At 40.8% G+C, this 25,429-nt stretch overlaps 1 protein-coding gene and 1 long non-coding RNA gene across 2 annotated transcripts in view; both read left to right on the forward strand.

Annotated features, from left to right (window-relative positions):
• The window catches only part of LOC133136299 (uncharacterized), a 38,018-nt gene extending 13,359 nt beyond the window's left edge, over positions 1-24,659 (forward strand). The window contains exon 2 of the long non-coding RNA XR_009709505.1: positions 23,937-24,659. This is a non-coding gene — a long non-coding RNA (uncharacterized LOC133136299). The remainder of the gene's footprint in view (positions 1-23,936) is intronic.
• On the forward strand, positions 13,587-15,059 carry dio3a (iodothyronine deiodinase 3a). Its single transcript, XM_061255142.1, has one exon. It carries the CDS (start codon positions 13,668-13,670, stop codon positions 14,466-14,468), a length of 801 nt encoding a protein of 266 aa, XP_061111126.1. The 5' UTR covers positions 13,587-13,667; the 3' UTR covers positions 14,469-15,059.
• Positions 24,660-25,429: the final 770 nt, after the last annotated feature.

Raw genomic sequence — 25,429 nt, forward strand, 5'->3', positions numbered from 1 at the left:
ATGCGTGCAGACAGTGCAAGTGTCACAGCGCTCAGGAACCACACCTGGTGAAACGCAGGAGAAACCAGGCCCGGAGTCACCCCACAGTGACCGGAACCTCCAGGTGACACAAGTTCCAGACCCACACAGAGCAAAGGAAATATTGTGGGGTCAAGTGGCCCCAAGCTAGCATAGAAAAGGAGTGGCTCCAGTTCGAGGAGAACGTCAATTCCATCCTGGAAGCAACGGCCAAGGCTGAAGCTGATCGACGCCTCCAGACAATAACTACCATCATTATCAGCCTAGCAGCTGAGAGGTACGGGCTGGAGAAGAATAGAGCAATTAAACTCGCCTACACCATGAACAACGGAGCAAGTAAAGTCCACAAGCTCGGGAAGGAGCTGAAGAGTTTAAGGCAGTAATTCAAGGAGGCGAGGGAGGAGGAGAGGGGACCTCTCACAAGTCTGCACAGCATCCTCCGCAAGAAGCTCATGACCTTGAGGAGGGCCGAGTGGCACAGGAGGCAGAGGAAAGAGGGGGCCAGGAAGCAAACTGCCTTTCTAGCAAACCCATTTGGGTTCACAAAACAGCTACTATAGCAGAAGTGCAGCGGTCAGCTCACCTGCTCCAAAGCTGAGATCGACTGCCACTTCAGAGACACCTTCAGAGATGAATCCAGGGAGCAAGATCTGGGCTACTGTAAGTCCTTGATTAATCCACCTGCACCAATCAGGGACTTCAAGGGGAAGGAGCCCAGCTAGAAGGAGGTCCAGGAGGTGGTCAAGAAGGCAAGAGCAAGCTCAGCCCCAGGACCGCGTAGGGTACCGTACAAGGTTTACAAGAACTGCCCAAGGTTACTCCACAGGCTCTGGAGAATCCTGAAGGTGATCTGGAGGAGGGGCAAGGAAGCTCATCAATGGAGGTATGTGGATTCCAAAGGTGGAAGAGTCGAAGAAGATCGATCAGTTCAGAACCATCTCGCTGCTCAGTGTTGAGGGAAGGAATTCTTCAGCACTGTTGCCAGGCACCTGACGGACTACCTCCTGAGGAACTCCTACATTGATACTTCGGTCCAGAAGGGAGGGATCCCGAAGGTACCAGGATGCCTGGAGCACATAGGCGTGGTCACCCAGCTGATCAGGGAAGCAAGGGGAACTAGGCGGACCTAGTTGTACTGTGGCTGGACCTTGCAAACGCCTATAGGTCCATACCCCACAACTCGAAGAGGCACTGAAACGGCACTATATCCAAGGCAAGTTCAGGGACCTTCTGGACTACTACAACAGCTTCCGTCTGAAAGTCTCTGCTGGCTTTACAACCTCAGAGTGGCACAAGCTTGAGAAGGGAATTATTACGGGATGATCCTTTTTGCACTCGCCATGAACATACTGGTGAAGTCTGCTTGGTTCCTCACCAAGTCCGTTATCCAACAGCCACCTATTAGGGTCTTTATGGATACCCTGAATGTGACAACAACATCTGTCCCAGGGATCCGGTGGCTGAAGGGCACTGAAGAGCTGAGCTGATCACCTGGGCTTGCATGAGCTTCAAGCTAGTGAAGTCAAGATACCTGGTGCTGAAGAAAGGAAAGACATTTGAAGTTCCGCTTCGCACTTGGCAGCACCCAGATACCATCCATCACTGAGAAACCAGTGAAGAGCCTGGAAAAGGTGTTTGATGGCAGCCTGAGAGACACAGCATCCATCCGAAGGACCAATCAAGAGCTGGAAGCCCGGCTAGCTGCAGTGGACAAGTCAGGCCTACCTGGCAAGTTTAAGACCTGGATATACCAACATGGTATCCTCCCACGGATTCTCTGGCCCCTCTTGGTCTATGAGGTTCCAATCTCCACAGTCGAGGGCATTGAGAGGAGGGTCAGCAGAATGATTGGGATGCGGCAGCAGAGAGCCTGGACGAGATGGGAGCAAGCGGTGGAGCACAAAGTCTCATGGGCAAAGCTTTGGAAAGCCAAGCCCCATCAAATCAAATTCTTAATCCAGGCTGTCTATGATGTTCTACATTACATTACATTACATTATTGGCATTTGGAGCGACGTACAGTTGATTAGACTAAGCAGGAGACAATCCTCCCCTGGAGCAATGCAGGGTTTACGGCCTTGCTCAAGGGCCCAATGGCTGTGCGTGTCCCAGTCATTTACCTTAACCACTACGCTACAGGCCACCCCCGTTCTACCAAGCCCATCCAACTTGTTCTGCTGGGGGAAGGTGGAGTCACCAGCTTGTCCTCTGTGCTTGAAGAGAGGGACCCTGGAGCACATCCTCAGCTGCTGTTTGAAAGCCCTGGGCGAGGGGCGCTATCACTGGCACCATGACCAAGTCCTGAAGGTCATAGCGGACACCATCTGCAGTGGGATTAGCCAATGCAAGCGCCTCAGCCCAGTGAAGAAGACCATCGCTTTCATCAGGGCTGGTGAGAAGCCAACATCTGCTGCCAGGACCACCTCCTCTGGCCTGCTAGTAACGGCACAAGACTGGGAGCTGAAAGTTGACCTGGGGAGGCCCTGGGCAGTTCCCAGAAACTGTTGCCACAACAGCGCTAAGGCCAGACATGGTGCTGATCTCAGAAGCCTCAAGCAGGTCATTCTCGTGGAACTTACGGTTCCCTGGGAGGGAAAACAAGTTAGCGATCAGTGGTTTAGCCCGCCAAGGTCTGTAACGAAGCTATCGGAGTTAACAAAATCACATTTACGTTTCATTGCCACCAAATTGGCAGTTTTTAGGTAGTGATACAGGTAGCTTGGATAACAGGAAATATATTCTATATTATTAGCTAGCTAGCTGTTTTGTTTTTTTGTAAACATTTTTTGATATTTGCTAACTTCCTCATTTATAACCCAAATATGTATTTCATATTGTGTTAGTTCATCGTAATCTGCTTGCTATCAAGTTTGGATTTAATATCTATCTTTTTCTGTCAATTGATTGTAGCACAACCTTGGGTGCAGTGAGAACCACTGCTAAAAGAGTTGACTGCCAGGTGTTGATGACAGATAAAATGACAAGAATCCATTGGACTCACAAAGTGCTTTAATTATTTTAACTTGCGCTTGCTAATCTTAGCTAACCTAGTTCCGAACAGAACGAGGGGAAGCGGCCGCTTCCACCAGAATTTAATGTCCCTTCAATGGTAGTTTTTCTACTGAGGAATGTCGTTTATTATTATGGTTGCTTATTGGCTATCCCAGAAACTAAAACACTTTGATTAATGTGAATTTCACCAGTAATGATAGAGAAAACAACAAATAGGCCTAACTACTTCAACAAAAAACAACTAAAACATGTTTTGGAAGAGTGTGTTAGCTCACAATGTTTCAAACGCCTATTCACAATGTTCCAAACAGCACCTGAAGCACAACTACTACAGTTTTGCACTCTGTTGTGCAGGCAATGTTTTATCTGGTTAATCATAACATTAACTAAAAACTGATTGCGTCTATACAAAACGATGTATGTGTGTGAACAAAAATGTTTTTGGTAAGACAGTGCTTAATATCCCTGCTGCTGGCTTGTTCCACCAATAAAATCACCAACTTCTGCTTGCAGAGGAGACACACATTATTATCAATATGAAAATGTGCTTACATATATGATCACATCTAATCTAGTGACAGTAAGAGTTGGAATTACAGAGTTTTAATTAAATGAGAGTACAGTTAAGAGAATCTTTGTAGGTTTTAATATTGTGACAGGTTGTGAGGCAAGGGGCCCAGTGCATTAACCTTCCAGGGTTCCCAAAATTCGTACCGGTGCCCCTGCCAATTAGAATGACTTTTTGCAAGCAATTGATGCCATTCAAATACTACCAGGTGGTCTACCTTTAACTTCTCTGTGCAGTTAATATTTTCCTGGAAGTGGCACTGTTTCCAAGAACAAGATATGCTATGTCAGACCTATGTTTGGTGTAGTGTAGTTTGTTTAGAAAGACTCACAAGGATGTGACACAAAAGCACCCATACTAAATCCAGAAGAAAAAAGAAACGACCTGCAGACACCATAGAATAGACACAATTATCTAGAATGTTCACTTTGTATTATATTAAGCATCAGACTTCATTAACTTCTATCTCTCATTTAAAACACAGCATTCAATACTGTGAATAAAATGGTAATGGTAACAATTAAATTTCAGCTTATTTTAGCTCATGTTTTAGTAGAACCATCACAACGTTAGCCAAAGGCTATTTTTACCAGAAACCTCAATGGATGCAATGTAGCTAGCTACATGAAATGGGCCGAAACGGTTAGCCAGCTGCACAGCTGTACACAAATTACAAAGATACAGAACTGGCCAATGTAATATGGAAACATTTCACAATACTTTTTTATTATCCAGATTGTTTTTTTAAATAGCCTAGTATGTGATTCTAGCAAAGAGAATTGGGCGTTAAACGTTTTCAAGCCAACACTGGTTTTTAGCCAGCAACATTGGTGACTATGTTAGCTCGCTAGCCAACTTACCTGAGTTCCCGGTGTAGATAAAAGACCGGCCAAACCTGGCTCCCACGGGTAAATAGTCGGATAAAGAATAAAAGGGTACCTTATCATGAAGGATTGATATGAATTTACCAAGTATTTTCATGTTTTGCGATCGTATTGTTAGCTCTCTCAGGAAGTACTTTTCCAGTTTTTGACTTTATTCATTGTGCTTCATCAGAGCACGCCTTCGCCCTCTACTGGGCATTACTCAGAATGCTGTTATGTCAATATGTATAACAATTCAGTAACTTCTTGAGTCTTTGGCCTGTGTGGAGTTTTTTGCATGAATTTTCTGTCAGTGGTAACATGATGTAGCGTTTCAAAGCCTTAAAACATATTCTGAGGTGCCACTGCTTTAGCCACAACAAGTTTTTATTGTGTAACATGGGTGGCAAAGCAAGCATGGGAGGACCTCATTATCTCTGCATTTTGTAAATCCATATACTACACTAAATAAGGTAATGTCAGCAATTTTTTAAACGTGCTAACTCGGAGAAACGTCAATACAATGTCTATTGTTTACTTAGAATTTATCTGAAGCAATTATCGTTGCTGTCCATTTCAGCTAATGACATTATGTTAATAAATGTCATTAGCTGAACAACACAGCATTTCTTTGCCTGCTTAACAAAGCCATAGCATTTTCCATATGCACACTGAGACTGCAAAAACAGTTCTTTAGATTTTCATTAAGATTTACCTTTTACAACAAAACATTTATTCTGGGATGCCTACGTCTAAATAGAGGACTTCCTTTGGATGACTTGGAAGGAATCTCTTGTCTGTGTGAATATTTCTGAGGAAGACAGTGAAAATACCTTTGACTCCACACATTTTTAGTGACATGATCCCATTTTCTATTGGTGAACATCTAAATAATATAATAATATTGTTTTATTATTTAGTATGCTAATAAATAAAGAGCCAGCCTTCATTCATTCATTGATTATCCTAACCCGCTTATCCTGAACAGGGCCGCAGGGGGGCTGGAGCCTATCCCAGCATACATTGGGCGAAAGGCAGGAATACACCCTGGACAGGTCGCCAGTCCATCACAGGGCACACACACCATTCACTCACACACTCATACCTATGGGCATTTTAGACTCTCCAATCAGCCTAACCTGCATGTCTTTGGACTGTGGGAGGAAACCGGAGTACCCGGAGGAAACCCACGCAAAGAGCCAGCCTGCTTTTGAATAATAAATAGCATGTGAAATCGTGGAATGTGTTTGACCTGTTGATGAGGGTTGAGTATTTGGCAAAAACTTCAATCAATGGACCTCAATGAATATATTAGAATACAAGATGTTATTATTGTGATTATAGTACTTCTTTTCTATGATTTTACAATTAGCCATTGTGTCTGTACCTCATATCATAGTTTCCATGTGTGCTTTTGGTGATATTTTCATCAAATTTGAAAGGGAATTTTTCCAGTGTTGTGACTTGACTCCATTGTGTTTCTAAATGCACCAGCCACAACCACAATAATCTGTATCCACTCAAAAATAGAAAATCTTTTTAGTGAGGAAAAAAATCTTTTAAGCTTCTGTAACTTTGTTAGTAATATTTACAGTAATTCTGACTTGGAAAACAAACCCCAAAGGGTTACCTTTCAGAAGAGATTATGCATGCAGTGAAAAGGTTTCAAAAATAGTAATCATGTTATTTTGGGTATGTCATTTCCAAGCTTGTGTCAAGAAAAGGGGTGATAGCTAAACACACACCTGCTAATGCAATTATCAACACATTCAGATACAACTGCTATTGCTTTGTAAAAATGTGGATACATTGTGACTTTCTGCAGCTGTTTTGAACCATTTCTGCACCATTCAGATATATGATGAACTTGCTCTTCCTTGCATTGTCCTATGATGTGGCAGCCAAATGTGTTTCAGGGAACAAAGTTGAGGTGTATATAAAGGATAACTCGAAAAAGCAGAACGGGCCTGTGTGTTCAAGGTATGTTATAGTAGAAATGGTGCAGAGACCAAATTAATGTCCTTGTGACTGGAATACACTACCCAGATGCTTTGTGTCTCTGATACATGGTATATATGGCTTGATGCAGTCTATTTATAGACATTATTTATGTCTTTATGGATGTGTTCTATGTGTTATACACAGTGTATGAGACAAGTATTCATTTCAACATAGATACCAGATTGCATTAAATTAAATACATTCATCATAGAATTGATTTGACAATCCTGCAGTTTTACAGTAGAACCATGTATACATGCACTAATTATTTATATATTTTGAATGGGTTACACTTTAGTTCTCATTTCAGAACTAATATTTGAAGACTTTTTAAGGGAAAGAAATTGGGAGCGGGACCAGCAGTTTCTTGCCCAGTTCGGAATTCAAGGGGAAACAATTGGAAAGATTGGAACTCTTTAGAGTGCCCCTTGTGCCCCTTGAATCTGTTGAAGAGACATTGAAAGACAGGGAGGGGGTGTATTATGTAACTCAAGAAAATGCTAAGCAAAAGTTTAATTGTTTTTTCCCATTCACAAACTGAAAAAGGTACTTGAACAAAAATAAGCCACTTTCCTATGCTCCAGCACCACATGCACCCTGAGTAGCAAAATTCATTTCTGCTTCACACAGTCACTTATTGTTCAAGAGTTTGCACTGTGTTTCTCTTAGCACAAAAAAGGGCCCCATTTTGGCTTTTTCTTTCATGTTAAGCATGTGGTGGAGTCACTGTCTCAAGGAGAATAAGCTATAGCATTCATAAAATAAAGTACATATATATTTTCATGTTCTTTTACAGGGGACCAAAATGAGTTTACAGCCTTCCATCTTTCTGTCATTGAAGTAATATTCCTGTTTTTGTTCCTGCATATGCAACTGTTTCTTGTTCCTTTTGGGTGACTAAGGAATGTGTTATTAATATATAAGGATTAGTGCCTAATTTCTTGAGACAGTATTGTATATGACCTGATAGAGCATCATTGGGCTTGCATGCACTGCATGGGCAGGGTTTGCATGTACTGTATATTATGAACAGATAAGGGAGTTGAAAAAGTCAAAGTTTACACTAAAATGTCACCTGTGCAAATGAAGGCTTGCTACTAGCTGTAATTATTAATGACCTATGAAATGAAATCTAATTAAATAGGAGATAAGTATTTTTGTATAATGATCTGTCTATAAACAAAAGACACCACTTCTTATATTTATCTAATTCTTTTTTATTTTAAAAAATTGATTGTAAAAATAATTTATAGCAATTGCTCATATCACTAGGAGAATGGCCCTGCAAGAAGGTTTTGGTAATTTGATGTTGCAAAAAACATAAATTAGATTATTATTTTGAACATTAAAAGATATGTAGTGTATATTAGGACAGGACTATGGCCATGTGTATGCTAGAATAACTGTTTCGTGAAGGTAGCCAAGGAAGGTAGCCATAAAATTGTAACATTGTGTATGATAATTATTGTACCAAATGACTTAAAGTTCACAGTAATTCATTGTGTCTTTTGCCATAGTCTACAATCAAATGATAAATACTCTGTTACAAACTCATTGAGGGCTCAAAGTCTGTGCAATATGACTTTTCTTGACATGACACACTGCATATCATTGAAAAGGTCATATAGCTAGATGACTGGATAATCAGGATTGACTAGAAAGCTAGTTAACTGACCAGGCAAGCTCGCTAGCTGGGCTATCTGGAAAGCTTTTTTTTTTGCCAAGCAAATTATTGCAAATTAACTGCAGTTTTGATAGTCATCTTGAGAAACAATGTTTATCATGAATTACCACTAGACAAGACTGGCTAAGGTTTTTTTTTACAAATTGGAGTGTCACAAGTGGAGGTCCATTGATTCCCCTTGTACCAGCATGAGCAGCCATAACTTGTCAAAATGAGGTTAAGCAGGTGTATACTAGCCTACTTCGACTGGTTATTGATGACATATAATGATCCGCTTTGGGACCAAACAATTGCTTGCTTGAGCCTTATATGCACCAGAGACTTTTCAGACAACAAAATGAATTATGAACTATGATGATGGGACCTAATAAAATATAGGCTTCTACCTGCAGCCCCCCTCGCCCCCCCATCTCCCCCTCCCCCCCTTCTGTCACTGCCCAGCCACCACCTCAGGACTGCCATCTAGCTGCCACTAATTAACGTGAACATTGACTGATTGACCGTGTTGGTCATTAAAACCCACACCCAGGTGTCTTCCAATCTGCCCAAGGAAGTTTTTCCTGACACTGTTGCCATAGGCTTAATCTTGTGTGAAGCATATTGTGATTGTAAAACAGTTTTTTATTTTTTATTATATCTGATCTGACTAATAAATGGTAAAATAACAAGGTCTCATGTCTGTTTTTATTTGCAAAGTTTTATTATATATATTACGCCCCCAATGGCGTGCCATAGTAGCCTACAGCTCTCTTTTGATATAATCAGATTACAGAACACCAATAACACGCGGTAATTTCCCACCCATTTTCAAGAAGAGCAAATTTGGAAACATCTTACCTCCCCATTTAAAAAAGGCAAGGCATTATAATGAGCAAAGTTATTTATCGCCTCTAATTTTGAGCGTATTGCGACAACAAAAAAATTATAGAAACACGTCCACACGAGGAGTGTGAGGCCCGACTACACTGCAGAAATAGCTGTGTTACTGTGGGGGTGAAGCACAACGGCTAATTGTAACGTTCTGGATGAATTCTGTCGTTGTTCAAAAGTTTAAAATCAGCTTGACCAAATTGGCAAATGTGTGTTTTCTTTTCTTTTTTAATAGAAATCTCCTGAAAATCGTTAGCTTACCTGAGGGAAAATATGTGTAGTAGCCTCCTTTGTCCACAAATATAATTTACCGTTGGTAAACGCATTTTTACGTTTGGAATGGTGTTGTTCATCCTACGGAAACACACGTCAAAAGCAAACTTGCTGAATAGGTTTAGTTTTGGGGAAATTATGAATTTTGTTGGCTACATGATTTGGGCTTAAATAAACTAAATCAGTTTTAATTAATGTATTCTTCCATAACCCATCAATACAAATGCAGACTAATTAATATTTAACAGTCTGATGTGTGCCATTTATGACAGGCCAATATTCAACAGTAGCCTGCGTAGGATACACATTTTCACATAAAGAATACTTCTTTTTAATATAGCTAAAGCATAGGATTCATGAAGTGTTACTTGTAAATATATTTGAAGTCTAATTTAATGTATGGCTTATATATTATGTATCTCTGTTTTTTCGCTTTCAATACACGCATAAGTGTGTGTGCACAATAAAACAGTAGGCTACTCAAAACAAATTTTCCTACTTTAGTAGCCTAAGCTAATTGTATTTCACAGTTTTTTTATCATTTCACCTTAATTGGTGAAATGATTGAACAGTTCTGTTTTGTCGCCTTTCTAATGTTTGATACTACTGCCTGTCCCGTTGTTTTTCAAAAACGTCTGAAATGCGAAACTGAAGAGTAGCTGGCGCCTCATAAAGGTAAAGGTAAGTAAATACGTTTGGAACACACGGGCTGAAGTGCAGTAAGTGTCATCACGTCAAGTTTGGCAGACGGTGTCATCTAGTTTACAATGGACACAATGTCTCTAGTTATGCAGAAATGATTGCCAAAAACTTGGCAAGCATATAAATTACAATATATTAGTGGTCGTATCAATAAGACAAACCATGTGTTTAAATGTGTTCAAGAATTGTTCACAAATATACGGACCACATATCGTGGTATAGGGGTTGATGTTTTTCGAATTTGGGCTGGTCACTCACCCTGATCAACGAAGAAACGTTTTCTCCATTGAGTAAAACAATTAAATTGATTATTTATCGAAATAGTTTAAATACAATTATTTAAATAATTGGGTTCATCAACTGTAAATCTCCATATATATGCTGCTTATATATATATATATATATATATATATATATATATATATATATATATATATATATATATATATATATATTATTTTTTTGTAATATACAATGACTTTGGAATGGTATGTCCTGTTTTTTTTTTTGTTTTTTTTGTTTTTGTTTTTTTTACCGCTACCCGCCTATTCCACCGTGGAATAGTATTTCCAGTAATATTATTGTAGGCTAGTTCCACACCACAGAAGATGATTCAACATATAATTCACTTGAGTGAATAAACGAACCTTACTTTTATATATATATATATATATATATCTAAAATAAATTTCACTAAAGTTGTACCAAATGTAATGCCTATTCAGAACATATGCAACTGCATTTTAAACTGTCAAATAATTTTGCCTTATTGTTTTGCTGACGGTAATAGCCATAGGATTACCTTTGATTACCTACTATGATTATAACTGAGCGTCGCACTGGAATTGACTTGAACCTTAGACTTGCTGATCTATTTTTGTATTTATTTTCCATTTATTTATTTTTCCTTGAAACATTTACCATCCACACATACATGTATTGTATATATGAACTACCACAACGATAGCAGGATGTCGTCACGCACTGCTGTCAAATGTATTTGTTATGGCTAGTTTCTGAGGATAATTAGTGAATTCGCAACTGCAAAGCAAACAGTAGTTGTACAGTTGCCTAATTTGTGTTAATCAAATGGCTATTGTGTTACATATACAGTATAGCCTATATACATACTTACACATATACATATACATTATGCTATTTTAAGCTTATACCTATTGTATTGAAGTGAAATTTCAATGCTAATGTAAAAATTACCCTTCGTACCCATAAGACGTCCCCGATTTCATTAATTAATTAAATCGGCTGAATTTCTCCCGAGACTTTTTCAGCTATTCATTTGTCTACAGTAATAACATAAGAATAACGGAAATTGTAAAATAAATATTTTTACACGGAATGTTGGCCCTTTAAAATGCTACAATGTCTTGTATATAATGTTGTGTATAGGCCTATGACTACTAATTACAACAAATACGATGACTAATATTTCTCCAGTCTTAGTCTTCTTACACCGGTACCGGCTGGTTTTATACTTTTTAGATTTAATTGATTATTTTCAAAGCACTAAACTGTCTAGCCCCTGAGTACATTTCTGCATACACCCTATGGGCAAAAGGTGATGCAGCTGTCCAGACCATGGAATTATTTACCTGAAAGTATTAGGATCTCAGATTTATTTCATTTAGACTCACTCAACTCTTTAAAACGTTATTTGTATTTTCTATCATTGTTTTCTTATTCTTATTTCATTCGTGGTACTTTAATTGCATGCTTTCACCTGTTTTCGTTCAATTTCCCAGTAGCCTATACCTGCCTTGTTATAGCTTTCTTAACTTTTTTTGTATTGCCTTTTATTGAAGCGTTTTTGGCGTCTAGGCCTATATTAGAAGCCATTGATAGCCTAAATAAATATTCGTTGCCTACCTGCAATTACGTTCTTATAATGTAAGCCTATTCAAACATCATGATGGTCTATAATTAAAAACTTTCCCATAATGACGACATCTGGTGTCTGATTGACTTTGTAATTAATTATGAAAAATAGCTTGGCTTAAGTTAGGTCAGCGTCTTAAATTCCAGATGTTTAGATTGTCTGTACATGACATCACAAATCAAAAGCTCTACACACTTGGTGGATGTCGTGTGAAGCATATCGTCCATACTAATTTGTTGTAAGAACATTTTTATTTTGTTTTATTTCATGTGGACATTCGAATTCTGTCTAGTCTACATGATGACTCCCACTACATTAATTGTGCAACATATGAACGTGAGCTATAGGCTAACGGGAGATTACATGCATAGGCTTTAATTGCGAGAAATTGGATCTAACTTTGCAGTTAAATTCTAAAAAATAATACGACTCATAACAGTTGTAAACACTTCAAAGGCGTGCTAAAATCACGCACGGCTACCTCCTGAAACGAATTGAAGCATATTATTATGTATTAACTTAAAAGGAGTTCATCCCAGACCTGCTCCAACAGGATGATACATTACGTGCTGTGTGTGCACCCCAAAAAGAACGCTGAGATGACAGGGCGCTGAAGGAACTAATTCTTGCAGGCTCGAGCGCCGTCTAGTGGGAATTATTTTTATTTGATGGGCCGATTTATTCTACGGAACCTGCATTTGAATGCCAAAAAATAAACGGTGGCGACTTTTAAGCACCAAAAAGATATGTCACAGCATTTGAAAATAGGGCTTGTATAAAACAAATTGTGATGTAGCCTGCGTCAATAACAGACGTTATGTAGCATTTGTATTACCTGCATTTATTTGACAATTCTTATTAAGAATTATCTACAAAATATTAGCAGATATATGCGCAAAATAATTTGTTAAAAATATTTTACATCGTTAAAGTTCATCATTGCACTTACGACACATAATGCAATTCAAGCGAACTGGTTAAAATAAAGAGACGAATAAAGGCAAGGATGAGCTAAGTGAACTTATAACGATGACTGGCATTGAATCTGCGAAAGTAGCTGTTCGTATCGTTGTAACATCTTGCATGTTTTTCGAATATAGCACGCGAGACAACAGAATAAACTTAATAAGGTAATCTATTTCTATTCAAAACGTTCAATCCGTTTAGCATTGCGCATATGACTTTTTCAATACATATTCAACGGTCTGGAATTATGGCATTTTCGGCACCTGTTCATTAGGCGAGTCTACTTGTCTGCGTATATTTTAATAGCCCGACAGCGGGACAGCATATAATACCAATGTGCTATTTGTTCGTTACAATGTAAGTGAAAGAAGGCGACTAATAACTGCGCATTTTGTGAGTTATAGGTGTAGATGTACATGATAGTAGGCTATACATCGCTGAAACGCACTGAGATACTGACACTGTATCAGCTTTGGTAACGGAAGAGGGAGGGTGTTGCAATACTGGTCTACCCTCCCCCTCCAGCTGTACATTACAGACGCGAAAAGTTTGAAGTCTTCCCCTTCGTCGTCGTCTGTCCTCTGTCTCTTTCTCGCTCCCCCCGCTCACCACCCCCACATCATATCACAGGAACGGGAGTTGATGGAAGGTAATCCCCACCATGGGAGGAGGCGTCCTGGCTTTGGAGGCGGGGTATTTTTCATTCAAATCCTTGACGAGTCCTATAAAAAGGCAACTTTAACACAGTGGATCAGAGCAGTTCAGAAGGAGGAGAATTTAGTTTCAGTCCAGTCGGCCCATAAGATAGTGTCAGAGATGCAACAATCTATCGGAGTGGCTGTCAAGGCGCTGAAAAATGCAGTTGTCTGTTTAATCCTGCTGCCTCGTTTTCTCATGGCAGCACTCATGCTATGGTTGCTTGATTTTCTATGCATACGGAAGAAAGTGCTACTGAAGATGAGAGAGCAAGAGGGGAGTCCAGACGATCCCCCACTGTGCGTCTCCGATTCGAACAGAATGTTCAGCTGGGAGTCGCTGAAAGCGGTCTGGCATGGGCATAAATTGGACTTCTTTAAATCCGCACATCCTGGATATGCAGCACCCAACACTGAAGTTGTGCAGCTCGGGGATAAGAGAAAATGCCGGATTCTTGACCACATAAAAGGGAAGAGACCGCTCATCTTAAACTTTGGTAGTTGCACCTGACCGCCGTTTATGACACGCCTAAAGGCGTTCCAGCGGCTTGTCAGCCAATACACTGATATAGCAGACTCTCTTCTTGTATATATTGAGGAAGCGCATCCGTCAGACGGTTGGATGAGCTCTGACGCTCCTTACCAAATCCCTAAACATCGATGTCTGGAGGACAGACTGAAAGCAGCACAGTTGATGAACCTTGAGGTCCCCGGTTGCCTTGTAGTTGCGGATAGCATGAACAATTCGTCGAACGTTGCTTACGGAGCATATTTCGATAGACTTTATATACTTCTAGACGGAAAGGTTGTCTATCAGGGAGGCAGGGGACCGGAGGGATACAGCATCTCTGAACTGAGGAATTGGCTTGATCAATACAGGAACAGTGTTGACAATTCCAGAACGGTGGTGATTCATGTGTAACAACATTACGATAATCTCATGGTATTCACTAAATCCACAGAAAAATAAACACATGCTTGAAAGCTGCTATTACAATGTTAACGCGCTACAACTTCATGTGTTGTGGCTTTTAAGTATCATTATCACTGAAATGTTTTACATCCAGTGATGGATTACGTCGTTTACTGTGTGGTGATGTAAAACGCATGATGAATTGCTTGTTCTGTCTGTGTTCGTTTGTTTTCGCCTTAGTCATAGCCTAATAACTAACTCGTGGTACCCGTTAGTTATCAACCGTACATTTGTAAATATGTGTTGAAATACAGTACTGTTGTTTTATTTTATGTCATGTTCCACAAAGTGTGACTGCGTATGAATGTGAGAGAAAATGTTTAAATGTTAACATGGCTATTACTGTTTACTCTAGTTTCGCTGTGAAGTTCGGTTTTTAAAAGGTTCACAACCAGAAAACCGATACTGATGTAATTTGATACTAGAGCACTCGGTGATGAGCGATTTTCTCAAGGATCAACTTAGCAAATGTTTTGTTTTGTAAATTATGCATACTTTTTTAAAACATAATTTTTATAATAAAAACTACTTATGCACTGATTCCATTCTTTTGTTAAACACATTCGAGTTTCCCAGTCATACCCCTTACCCATGGAACGCATTTTTGTGCACCTGCAGCAGCCTACCACTTAAGGTGGTATTTTTTCAAAGTTGCGCAAAGTTTCCCCTGCTGGGCTGTACATTATCTCAGGTAATGTCCACATAAAATCCTGATGACTGATTGTCTGTCACGCAAATTAACTTAATCATGCTATTAACTCACTTTCTTTACACTTGATTATAAGATTTCCTATTTATTATAATAACATCCAAAAATAACCTGAGCGCATCGCATTATGTCTATGTGTGCTATAACGCAGACCCGTAAACGCAGTTTGGAAACGTGATCAATTCGCTTTATAGATAACTTCAGTTAACTTCAGAAAGATCTAAAATCCAGGTGACATTAAATTACCATTTATGCAGTTTAAATATCAAAGAGAAAGGTGCGTGTCCGCGTACATCCCCACATTGTTGAATTTATATTGGGGACCACACTTTAAAATGAGTCCAGAAACGTTTGAACAGAGAACAATGTAGGCAATGTAGATAGTTAGATGTAGACAATTAACATTTCTAATCAAGTGCTCATGTTTCCCCCATAGGTCCCCATATGCTTCGGGTTTTCAGCCACTCAGGGTCTTCCCAGCTGCTTTTAAGCGAATAAGGTTACATTCAATGCAAAAACTTTCGTGAAGCATTAGCAATGATAAGGGTGCTGAATAGAACGTATTTTTGCCCATTTTCCGGTTTGCTAAAGTGAGCTTGCCGTCAATGGTCAGAGCCGAGAGATGTCAAGTTATATGAAGATGGTATAGGCCTATATCAGCGAACCGCAGTTATAGAAGCTAGACCTGGACCTGGGGGCCACTGTCTTAAGAAATCCTTCCGTTTTGTGAGTCAAATTTCTTCAGGGTAAATTGAAGGGTGTTGAATTAATATCGGTGCTGGTTTATTAGGCACAAGAAAACGCATCCACCAAAACACTCTACTGAGCTATCCAGGAGGACAGATGTTTTATTCCTTTATAGTTTATTTTTGAGAATTAACTGCTAATTGCTAATAGGCCACCCCAAAACTTTTACATTGTTTCAGCCATTCAGATGTGGATTTGCTCTGGTTTGGTTTTGGATGATTGTCTTGCTACATAACCCAATCACCCCTCAGCTTCAGCTCATGGACAGATTACCAGACATCCTCCATACAAATTTTCTGGTACAGAACAGAATTCATGGTTCCTTCAATAATGACAAGTCGTCCACGTCCCAAGGCTGCAAAGCATACCCATACTATCATACTACTACCTCTGTGTTTGACTATTGATGTGTTGCTCTTACTGTTAAATATTGTTGCTTTACACCAGACATAATGGAACCAGTTTCAACCACTATTGACTCATCTGTCTCCAGAACACTATCCCAAAAGATCCAAGTGTTTTTTTCCGAAGTGAGACAGCATTGATGTTGCTCCTGGTTAGCAGTGGTTTTCACCTTGCCAGTGGCTTCCGCCTTGCTACTCTCCCATGAGTAAAATCGTTGCCTAGTTTCTCTTATTGTGGAGCCATGAATACTGACGTCAGCTGAGGCTAGAAAGACCTGTAGAGAGGTGTGCAGTTCTTTGTAGTTCTTCTTGGATCTTTTTTGACTTCCTGGATATTGGCTCTCACTGTGGTTTGGTGGGGTCCCAGAGCCTTAGAGATGGCTTTAAAGTGCCTAATCAAAGTTTGTTGTCCAATAGGGATGCTGTGGCAGGTGTCAACAACAGTTCATTTTCAAATGCCAAATCCCAGAGTTTCATTTTAAATAAAGCTACACCCCCAAACAAAGTGGCAACGTTTGCTTTGAGGGTGGAACACAAAGTGCATTGAGTATTTCATTTTCTTACAAGATAATTCAGTGGTGGGGTATTTTGGAGAAAGAAGGCTACCTAGAGACAATCAACAATGTCCAATGTGTTAATATTGTGCAATATATCAAACCTAACCTTTTTGGAAAAAAAATAAGTGTATGCTTACTGTATGTAACACATTCATGATATTGGCCTCGTGCTGCCAACTTCACGCAGGGCCTTGCAAATCTCCTGGATGGCCCTGTCTGTATTTACAGGTACAGGACAAAACCCAGCTACTAGTCAAACCTAATGGTCATATGAAGAGAGATCAGTGCCTTATGCAGATGATACCCAGCTACACCTTCCTGTGAAGCCAAATGATATGAATAAGTTTGCTGCACTGCTGAGGTTAAAGACTGGACGTGACAGAACGTTTTACAACTAAACTCTGACAAGACAGCAGTCCTCATCACTAGCCATGAACATAACCCGAAACAAATATATCTCCTAGTACCAAACATCGAGTCCGCATCTAAGAAATGACGTGTACTTTTTAACTGTAATTTTACCATACTGAAACCATAGCTAAAAACATGGCCACATACAAACATGTATATACTCATTACGGCTTCAAACTGTTTGTTTAGAGGCACTCCGCAGCATTGGGAGGTGGGGCACAGATTCAATGGTTTTGATGACCATGGGAAACTCAGAAGTCAGAACTCTTGACAGATGGTGATTTCTAAGTTGCTAGGTTGCTTTAGTTTAGCGCTGCAAAAACGAAAGACGAGGAGACAGGACAGACAGTATGATCTTTGCACAAAACAGAGGTAGAGCATGGAGGAGGAGCACTTATTTTCTTAGTTTGTGTTCCGAGGGTTTTGACAACCTGTTGAGATGAATTGCACCATTCATGAACCACACCAAAATGCACCAGTCGCATCCCCACAGAGGAAAGACTGGCTCTGTCTCCTTGCGTGTTGGCATGTGGAAGCATGCAACGGAGTGTTGCCGAAGACAAATGTGTGGCCAGGCACAAAAGGGCGCAATGGTAGACATAGTCCAAGATTCCTGTGGAATTTCACCAGCTGTGTTGAGGCCAAATTTGGCAAATTGTTGATCAGAGCACCAGCATTGTTTCAACTACAAAGGAACTCACAGCATTGTCCTTTTGGTGGTCTGTGTTCCTTGATATCCTTATGATGGTCAATGTGGTGGGCCTATGGCCATGAAAGGGGCGGAGGTGTTTGCCAGGAGAGCAACTTTTGGAAAGCCCTTAATGCAGGGAAGCTGGATTTGCCTCCACCCACAACCCTACCTGGAATCAGGACCTCATTCCTCTGTTGGTGATGCTATATTTTCCCTTAGGAACCTGATACATCCATATACAGGTATGTAAAAGTCAGGTATAAGATCTTAGTTTGTCATTAAAAGTTAAGTGACATGATAATACAAATTTTATTCACCACAACAATAATTCAGGGATGTCCCTGGCCTAGTCTGCTACAGTATATCTTCACAGGTGACCATCTCCCAGATGGCTAGAGGATCTACATCTACCTGCCATTGTCTGGCACAAAGGATCATCAAAAGCTCCTTTGGAATTAAGCCAGAAAGTTTATGAATTCTCTGGCATCTCTTTGAGAGCTTGCCAGACAAGGCCATAGAAATGGTCAAGCCCTGTGTGGCAATGCACAATTACCTGATTTCCACTGATGAAGTTTTTGGGCAGACGTCAAAGTATGTGACACCTTACCTCCCAGACACCATGACTGCAACATGGGGATTTCCAGCCTGGAGAGTGGAGGAGACTGTCAGTTGGGTAGACCCAGGAAGACGGTCTGGTGTCAGGGCACAAGCTGCCATAGCAACAAGAAATGGCCTGAAGGAGTTTTTTTAAAACACCTGAGGGTAGAGTGTTCCTTGACAGGACTGTGTTGTGAGGCATAGCCTCATCCACTGACAATGTATTTGCAATGATAAATCAATGTTTTTTGGGCCCGTATGGCATCCCAGCAATTTTCTTAATAAAATAATTTTGAATGGAAATGCTTGACTGTTTTCTGTTTATTTGTCTGCTGTCTCTTGCAGACACAATATTCTGTTTCTTACAATGAAGATTTATTTGTTAAGCATTGATTACACCTATTCTACCTGTTGAGCATCACCATGACTCCCCTGTGGCAGCCATTAAGCCTTGGTCAAAAGACTGCCAGGGAACAAATGCTAAGGATTACATGTCGCCTGGTTGTCGCCACTTTGTCTAGGTCATAAAATATATCAAAGGAAACCCATCCTCTTACATTTTTAGTATGCAAGCCAAGTCATTCCCTTTGTCGTGCCAGATAAGGTAGTGCTTCCTGTACATTCAAGACATAGAAGAGTGTGTGATGGTGCATTATGTGCATCCATGTTGGGCACATATATAATCAGGCTGGGTGTGGGATGATGCAGGATGGGAGGGAGGGGCAGGGCACAGTGGCAAAGACATAAGAAAAGCAATATAATTAAGTGAAACACTTCAAAATAAAATGGTGAAAATTTAATAAAAAATTTAAATAGGGAAAAACTGCTGCACAAAAAAACAGCCCTAATTCATTGCAGGACTAAGCTTTGTCAAACTGATAAGTCATCAGCAGTGATTGATGTAAGCTCCAGGTCACCAGGTGATTTAAGTACTGAGGATGAGAGACTTGGGTCCTTAGACGGTTTCAACAACAGCTGTTGTCATTTATTAACAGTGATGCAGATGATGCGTTTTGGATCAATAACAAACTACACGCGCTGCCCCCATATACCATGGCAGAGTATCAAACCAGTGATGAAAAAAATGGACCATTGATGATCTCTTCTGGGCTGGGCAGCTTTGAAGGCACAGGATGATGCTGTCCAAACAAATTTATCCAAGTATAGTCTGGGGGTAATTTTTATCACCATCCTCAATCTTGCCCATCATCCTATTCTTGGTCTTGAAAATCTTGAAATGCAGATTACACCAGCAGCCTTCTACAATTTAGGATCTTTTCCTAACTGCTTTGTGATGTCCAACTGAGAATTTGAAGCCATTTAGCAGTCTTTAAAAACTTGGTCAGTCATAAAGATGTGACTTCTAAATGTTAGTCACTAAACATTAACAAAAATGCTAAATGTTTAGGAAAAAGTAAAATGATTAAACATATACTATTTAAAAATAATGTATAACCATTTCCTTTTACACTCTTCTATTCTCATTGTGAATGTCATAGCCTCCTGTTTTAAAACTTCCATGCTGATCTGGTGTCAGTTTTCACAGTTTAGATCCCAACCATAAGTGGCTGTGACCGCCAGGGGGCCCCCTAATTATTCTTAAATGTGTACAGTGAGCTCCATAAGTCTTGGGAGATTTGGCTCTGTACTTTTGGCTTCACCATGTAGGAATTACAACACTTATTATACATAGTCCCACCATTTCAGGATGCCATAATATTTGGGGCAAACTAGTGGTTTGGATCTTGCTGTGTAGCTCCTGTAGTTTTTTGTGAAGTATTCTGTGGACAGTAGTCACTGACACATCCATGTCTGCCTCCTGTCGAGTGTTTCTGATCTATCAGGAGTTTATGAATTACGACAAGAATTATTGAGTCATCAACTTTCATTTTAATAATGTTCCAAACAATTTATTTTAGTGAGTCTATTGTTTGTCTGTGACTGTTTTCATATTTCTCAGCTCAGAAAGCAGTAACCACAGTAACGTGAAAGCCTTATAATAGATGCTATTGCATGTACTGTAGTACATTCAGTCAAATAATGACTATATATGGCAAATAGTGTCAGGCCAGATATGAAAACATAACAAAAAGCTTTGTCCAATGTGCTTTCTCCAGTGAGTTAATAGTCAAGCTAACCAGCAGGACATGCTCTTTAAGATTCCAACATTTGTAAGAGATCAAAGAAGAAGAAGCTTCCAGCAGCCCAGGAGGTCCCTGTTGACTCATATGATAACCTTCACTCGAATGCGACTTATCAAAAGATTGAGTTATGAGCTTGTCCAGGGAATTTAAGGAGATGGATTTGTCAAAACTCAGAGGTAAACAACCCAATCTCATGAATCAAACCATTTGAGATGTGATCACACTCATACTGTAAACACCCCGTTTAAATTCTATGCATCCATTCTATAGTCTACATTCAGTGAGCACTTTACTGGGTATTTGTTAGACTTATTTTTGACTCTTCAGCTGCTGTAGCCTATCCACTCAGAGGTTTGATGTGTTGTGTGTTCAGAGATGCTCTTCTGCATACCACTGTTGTATTGCATGGTTATTTGCATTACTGTCACCTTCCTGTCAGCTTTGACCAGTCCAGGCCATTCTCCTCTGACCTCTCTCGCATTTCTTCCCACAGAACAACTGCTCACTGGATGTTTTTTCACACCATTCTCTACAAACTCTAGAGACAGTTGTGCATGAAAAACCCAGGAGATCAGCCGTTTCTGAGATACTCAACCCACCCTGTCTGGCACCAACAATCATTCCACAGTCAAAGTTACATTTCCTCATTCTGAAATTTGGTCTGAAAAACAGCTGAACCTCTTGACCATGTCTGCATGCTTTTATGCATGATATGCATGATCTGCCACATGATTGGCTGATTAAATATTTGAATTAACAAGCTGGTGTACAGGTCCACCTAATAAAGTGCTCACTGAATGTATATCCATTCATCCATTCTAAAAATAATCTAGTGGTTTTTTTTGCACTATTTTAAAAAATCCTTCTTTTTCTCGATTGCAAGGATCTATGCTGGGGAAATGCATGGAAATAAAACAACACCTCTCTGGCATGCCAATCACAAATGTCAAAACAGTTTTAGTAGATTGTACTTGAAGAATCTTTTCAAATCTAACCATCTAGGCTCCTTTGTTACCTTTGTGCACCTGGGTGAGCTCACTGGTGAATTCCTAAACGTGCATAATTATTATTATTATTATTATTATTATTATTATCCATCCATCCATCCATTATCTGAACCCACTTATCCTGATCAGGGTCGCGGGCGGCTGGAGCCTATCCCAGCATACATTGGGCGAAAGGCAGGAATACACCCTGGACAGGTCGCCAGTCTATCGCAGGGCACACACACCATTCACTCACACACTCATACCTACGGGCAATTTAGACTCTCCAATCAGCCTAACGTGCATGTCTTTGGACTGTGGGAGGAAACCGGAGTACCCGGAGGAAACCCACGCAGACACGGAGAGAACATGCAAACTCCGCACAGAGAGGCCCCGGCCGACGGGGATTCGAACCCAGGACCTCCTTGCTGCACCATCCGTGCCGCCTATTACTATTATTATTATTATTATTATTATTATTATTATTATTATTATGGCACAGTTGTGTTTGGCTGGACACAGCATAGCCAGTGGGGGCAGCCAGGTTTCTCTGCAGTTTCTTTTTTTAAAAGGGGAGAATTTTTAATTTACGCACGTGTGTGTGTGGTGCCCCACCCAGGTAAATGGCCACCAGCCGCCACCAGTCTCCAGTCATAATTAACATATCTCATATTGGCATACATAAATATTTTTAAACCTTGGCTGTATGTATGCCATGTGCTTGTTCACTGTGCAGACCTTTTTAGTCCACAGGCACTTACCTCAAACAAACACCAGGTCTGGGTCATAACCCTAGCTTTAAGTGCACCAGAGAAAATCTTACTGTATAACCCAGTATGTCTTTGTTTTTCTTGTATTAGGGAGTGTGCTGCTTTTCACTGGCCTGTTCATGAAATCTGACTCTAATTAAGCCAACAAATGGTGTTCAGAATGCAGTGACATAGAGTGGGCTCCATTAATAAAAATGGAGAATGTATAATGTATAATGGGCCAATATATGGACAATGACTCTTACTGGGCATGGTTCTGTCAACACAGCTCAGACATTCAGCAGTTTTCCCCTTACCATCCTAAAATCACATAACCTATGAACAGCTACATAGTCACAATTATACTGTGATCCTCATAAGATAGCTTGACACCTTGCCAGTGTATCCAGCACATTACATTTAGGATTAATTTAATATAAACTACAGCCATTTACTATAACCCAAGGTTAAGCTACAGTTCTTGCTTTAAAAGCAATATTTAATAAACTCTACAGTTACAGGTGTAAAACACATAATTCCCCAGTGTCAGGATAGTTCTCATTGGCCATTCATTTCTATAAAATCCCGCCTTTTAATTGTGCTCAATCCAGACAGACCTGAGTCTTCGTTTCTTCTCCTTTTGCAGGACAACTGTCTGCATCTCCGTCACCATAGCAACCCCTCCAAATAGGAAAACTAATTCTGCGAGGTCATTTTTTTGTTATTGTTGTGGGTGAACTTGATCCAAATATACTGCAAGGCACATGATGATAAGAATGGAAAGGAACAGGGATATGATTGAGTGTTATACAAGCATCAGGTCAAGGAGTTTCTTCAAGCTGAACATATTCCATTTCTGTTGGCGTTTGATGCAGCGAAACTGGCAGTATGAAAACAATCACAAAGATAGAGCGTGATGTCTCAGCCTTGGTAAGGTGTGAGACATTTGGTCTTCCAGTTATGGCATAAGTAGTATTTGTATTTGGCTGCAATTTGAGATGGCTTTGAGCACCCAATACAGCATCCAGTATGCTACTGAAATTATGTTTTTTCTCTTAATAATGGTGTCCCAGTGCAGTGACAAAGGCAAGAGATGAAGTCTCTGATGAGAGGTTAAATCCAGACTCAGTGTAGTCCAACAATTCCATGGCATAGAGCAAGGAGTGACAAGGCTCCCAGTGTGCTGGACAAATTCCCAGACTGGCTGTTGCAATCGGGCCATGTAATCATAGCTTGGTGGGACTGACACAATAAATCCTATCCTCTTCAGTCAAAGTATAGTGTAGTTAATGTTCTGACACATTATGGGTGCAGTGCATCACCCAGATGGGTACCACACACTGGTGATTATAGAGAGTCATGCAACCCCTCGTCCCATTGTAAAGCCCTTTGAGATTTCAGCATTTTCTTCTGTTCTTTCAGTGTGGACATGGGCAACATGAAGTTTCAAGCTGATGTGGTGCCCATGAAAACAACAGCCTGTACAGACATACGTCTAGGAGGTGTGCCAGCTGCCTGACTGACAGGTCCCCCCAAATCAACCACTCAACAAACGCAAGGCGGAAGAGGGGTTAATGAAGTCCCACATGACCACCACACCAGCAGCCAATGACCAAGCATCTAGAAGATTCTCTGGCATCTGGAAAACATTCTTCTGTAATGCAGGTTGATAGTGATACTGCATGCCTAGATTATAACACATTTTTATAATGACTCCAGTGGAACTGTTCAAACCATAAAAAATCTTTTCAGATACTGAAGAACACTGACAAAATAATTTGCCTATGTGAGAGGGTGTGTGGGCAGAGGGTCTGTGGGTCTTGTGTTTGTTTTGCTTCAGGAATGTGTTACCATACACAGATAGATCTCCAAGGGAGCAGCATTTGCTCTTGTGGTTTTCTATTCAAACTCTGGGCTTCCCATCCCAGGTTATCTCTCCCATTGATGGTAACAGCAGGACTGATGGAGTGTCGTGCTAGAACGAGGGTGGCACACCGATAATGATGTAAATTCAAAGAAATTCACAGTGACAGACTAGATTATTGGGGGCCTGTGGTCACATGTTTTTGCTACAAATTCTACACAGGAGAAACTGGCACCCTGGTATTGCTCAGCCCATGAATGAATAAAGTGTTTTGCACATCACACACTGACTCCATTTGTTTCAAGCAGCTGTTCCACGTGGTAGTTGCGAGCGGCCCGAGGTAAAAATTCACACCTTGGCAGCTGCGGATTTTCGTACGCGAAGGCGAACCGAATCTCCCCAACGCAGGGAGATCAGACGTGGCACTGGCAGCAGGCAGTGGGCGCAGAGCCGCATTCTTCAGCTAATGAAGCACAGTCCCCCTGCCTGCAAGCGGCCGTGACACAGACGTCTGGAGCCGAGCTTCTCTGTATGTGGCAACAGCTGATTAGATTACTGAGCGCGGGATGCTGGGAGCTTTACCGCCACCCAGCCACTCACCTCGTCTGCACTCTTTTCCCCTCACCTTGCCTCGTTGCCCTCCTCTCTGCCACCACCACCCTCCCCACCTCTGCCACCACCCTCCAGCGGAGCAACAACGCCTCCCTCAGGCTCCAGGGAGCATGCGCCATCTTTTACACCCCCTCCTCCAGCAGGCCTGGCAGAGGGATAAAGTGCATCAGAGAGAAAAACAGAAATGTTTTTGAATCTCTTTCTCCTTTGGTGTTCCTCCCGCAGTCCCAGGCCGGTGACCTTCTTGGTGAAGCAGCCTGACCGAGGCTGGCCGTGTGTGACCTCGACATGCCCCAGAGGATGTGTTGAGGGAACACTGTGCATGTGTTAGGCAACGTCCCCACTCTCCTGCCTTCACTGACAACAGCCATGTGGGCCAAGGGGCCAGCTTTCAAGCTGTCATTTTCATCAATTGATAGAGTGTTACATATATTTTCAC

The sequence above is a fragment of the Conger conger genome, chromosome 1, assembly GCF_963514075.1.
Source record: "Conger conger chromosome 1, fConCon1.1, whole genome shotgun sequence".
Classification (NCBI taxonomy): domain Eukaryota; kingdom Metazoa; phylum Chordata; class Actinopteri; order Anguilliformes; family Congridae; genus Conger; species Conger conger.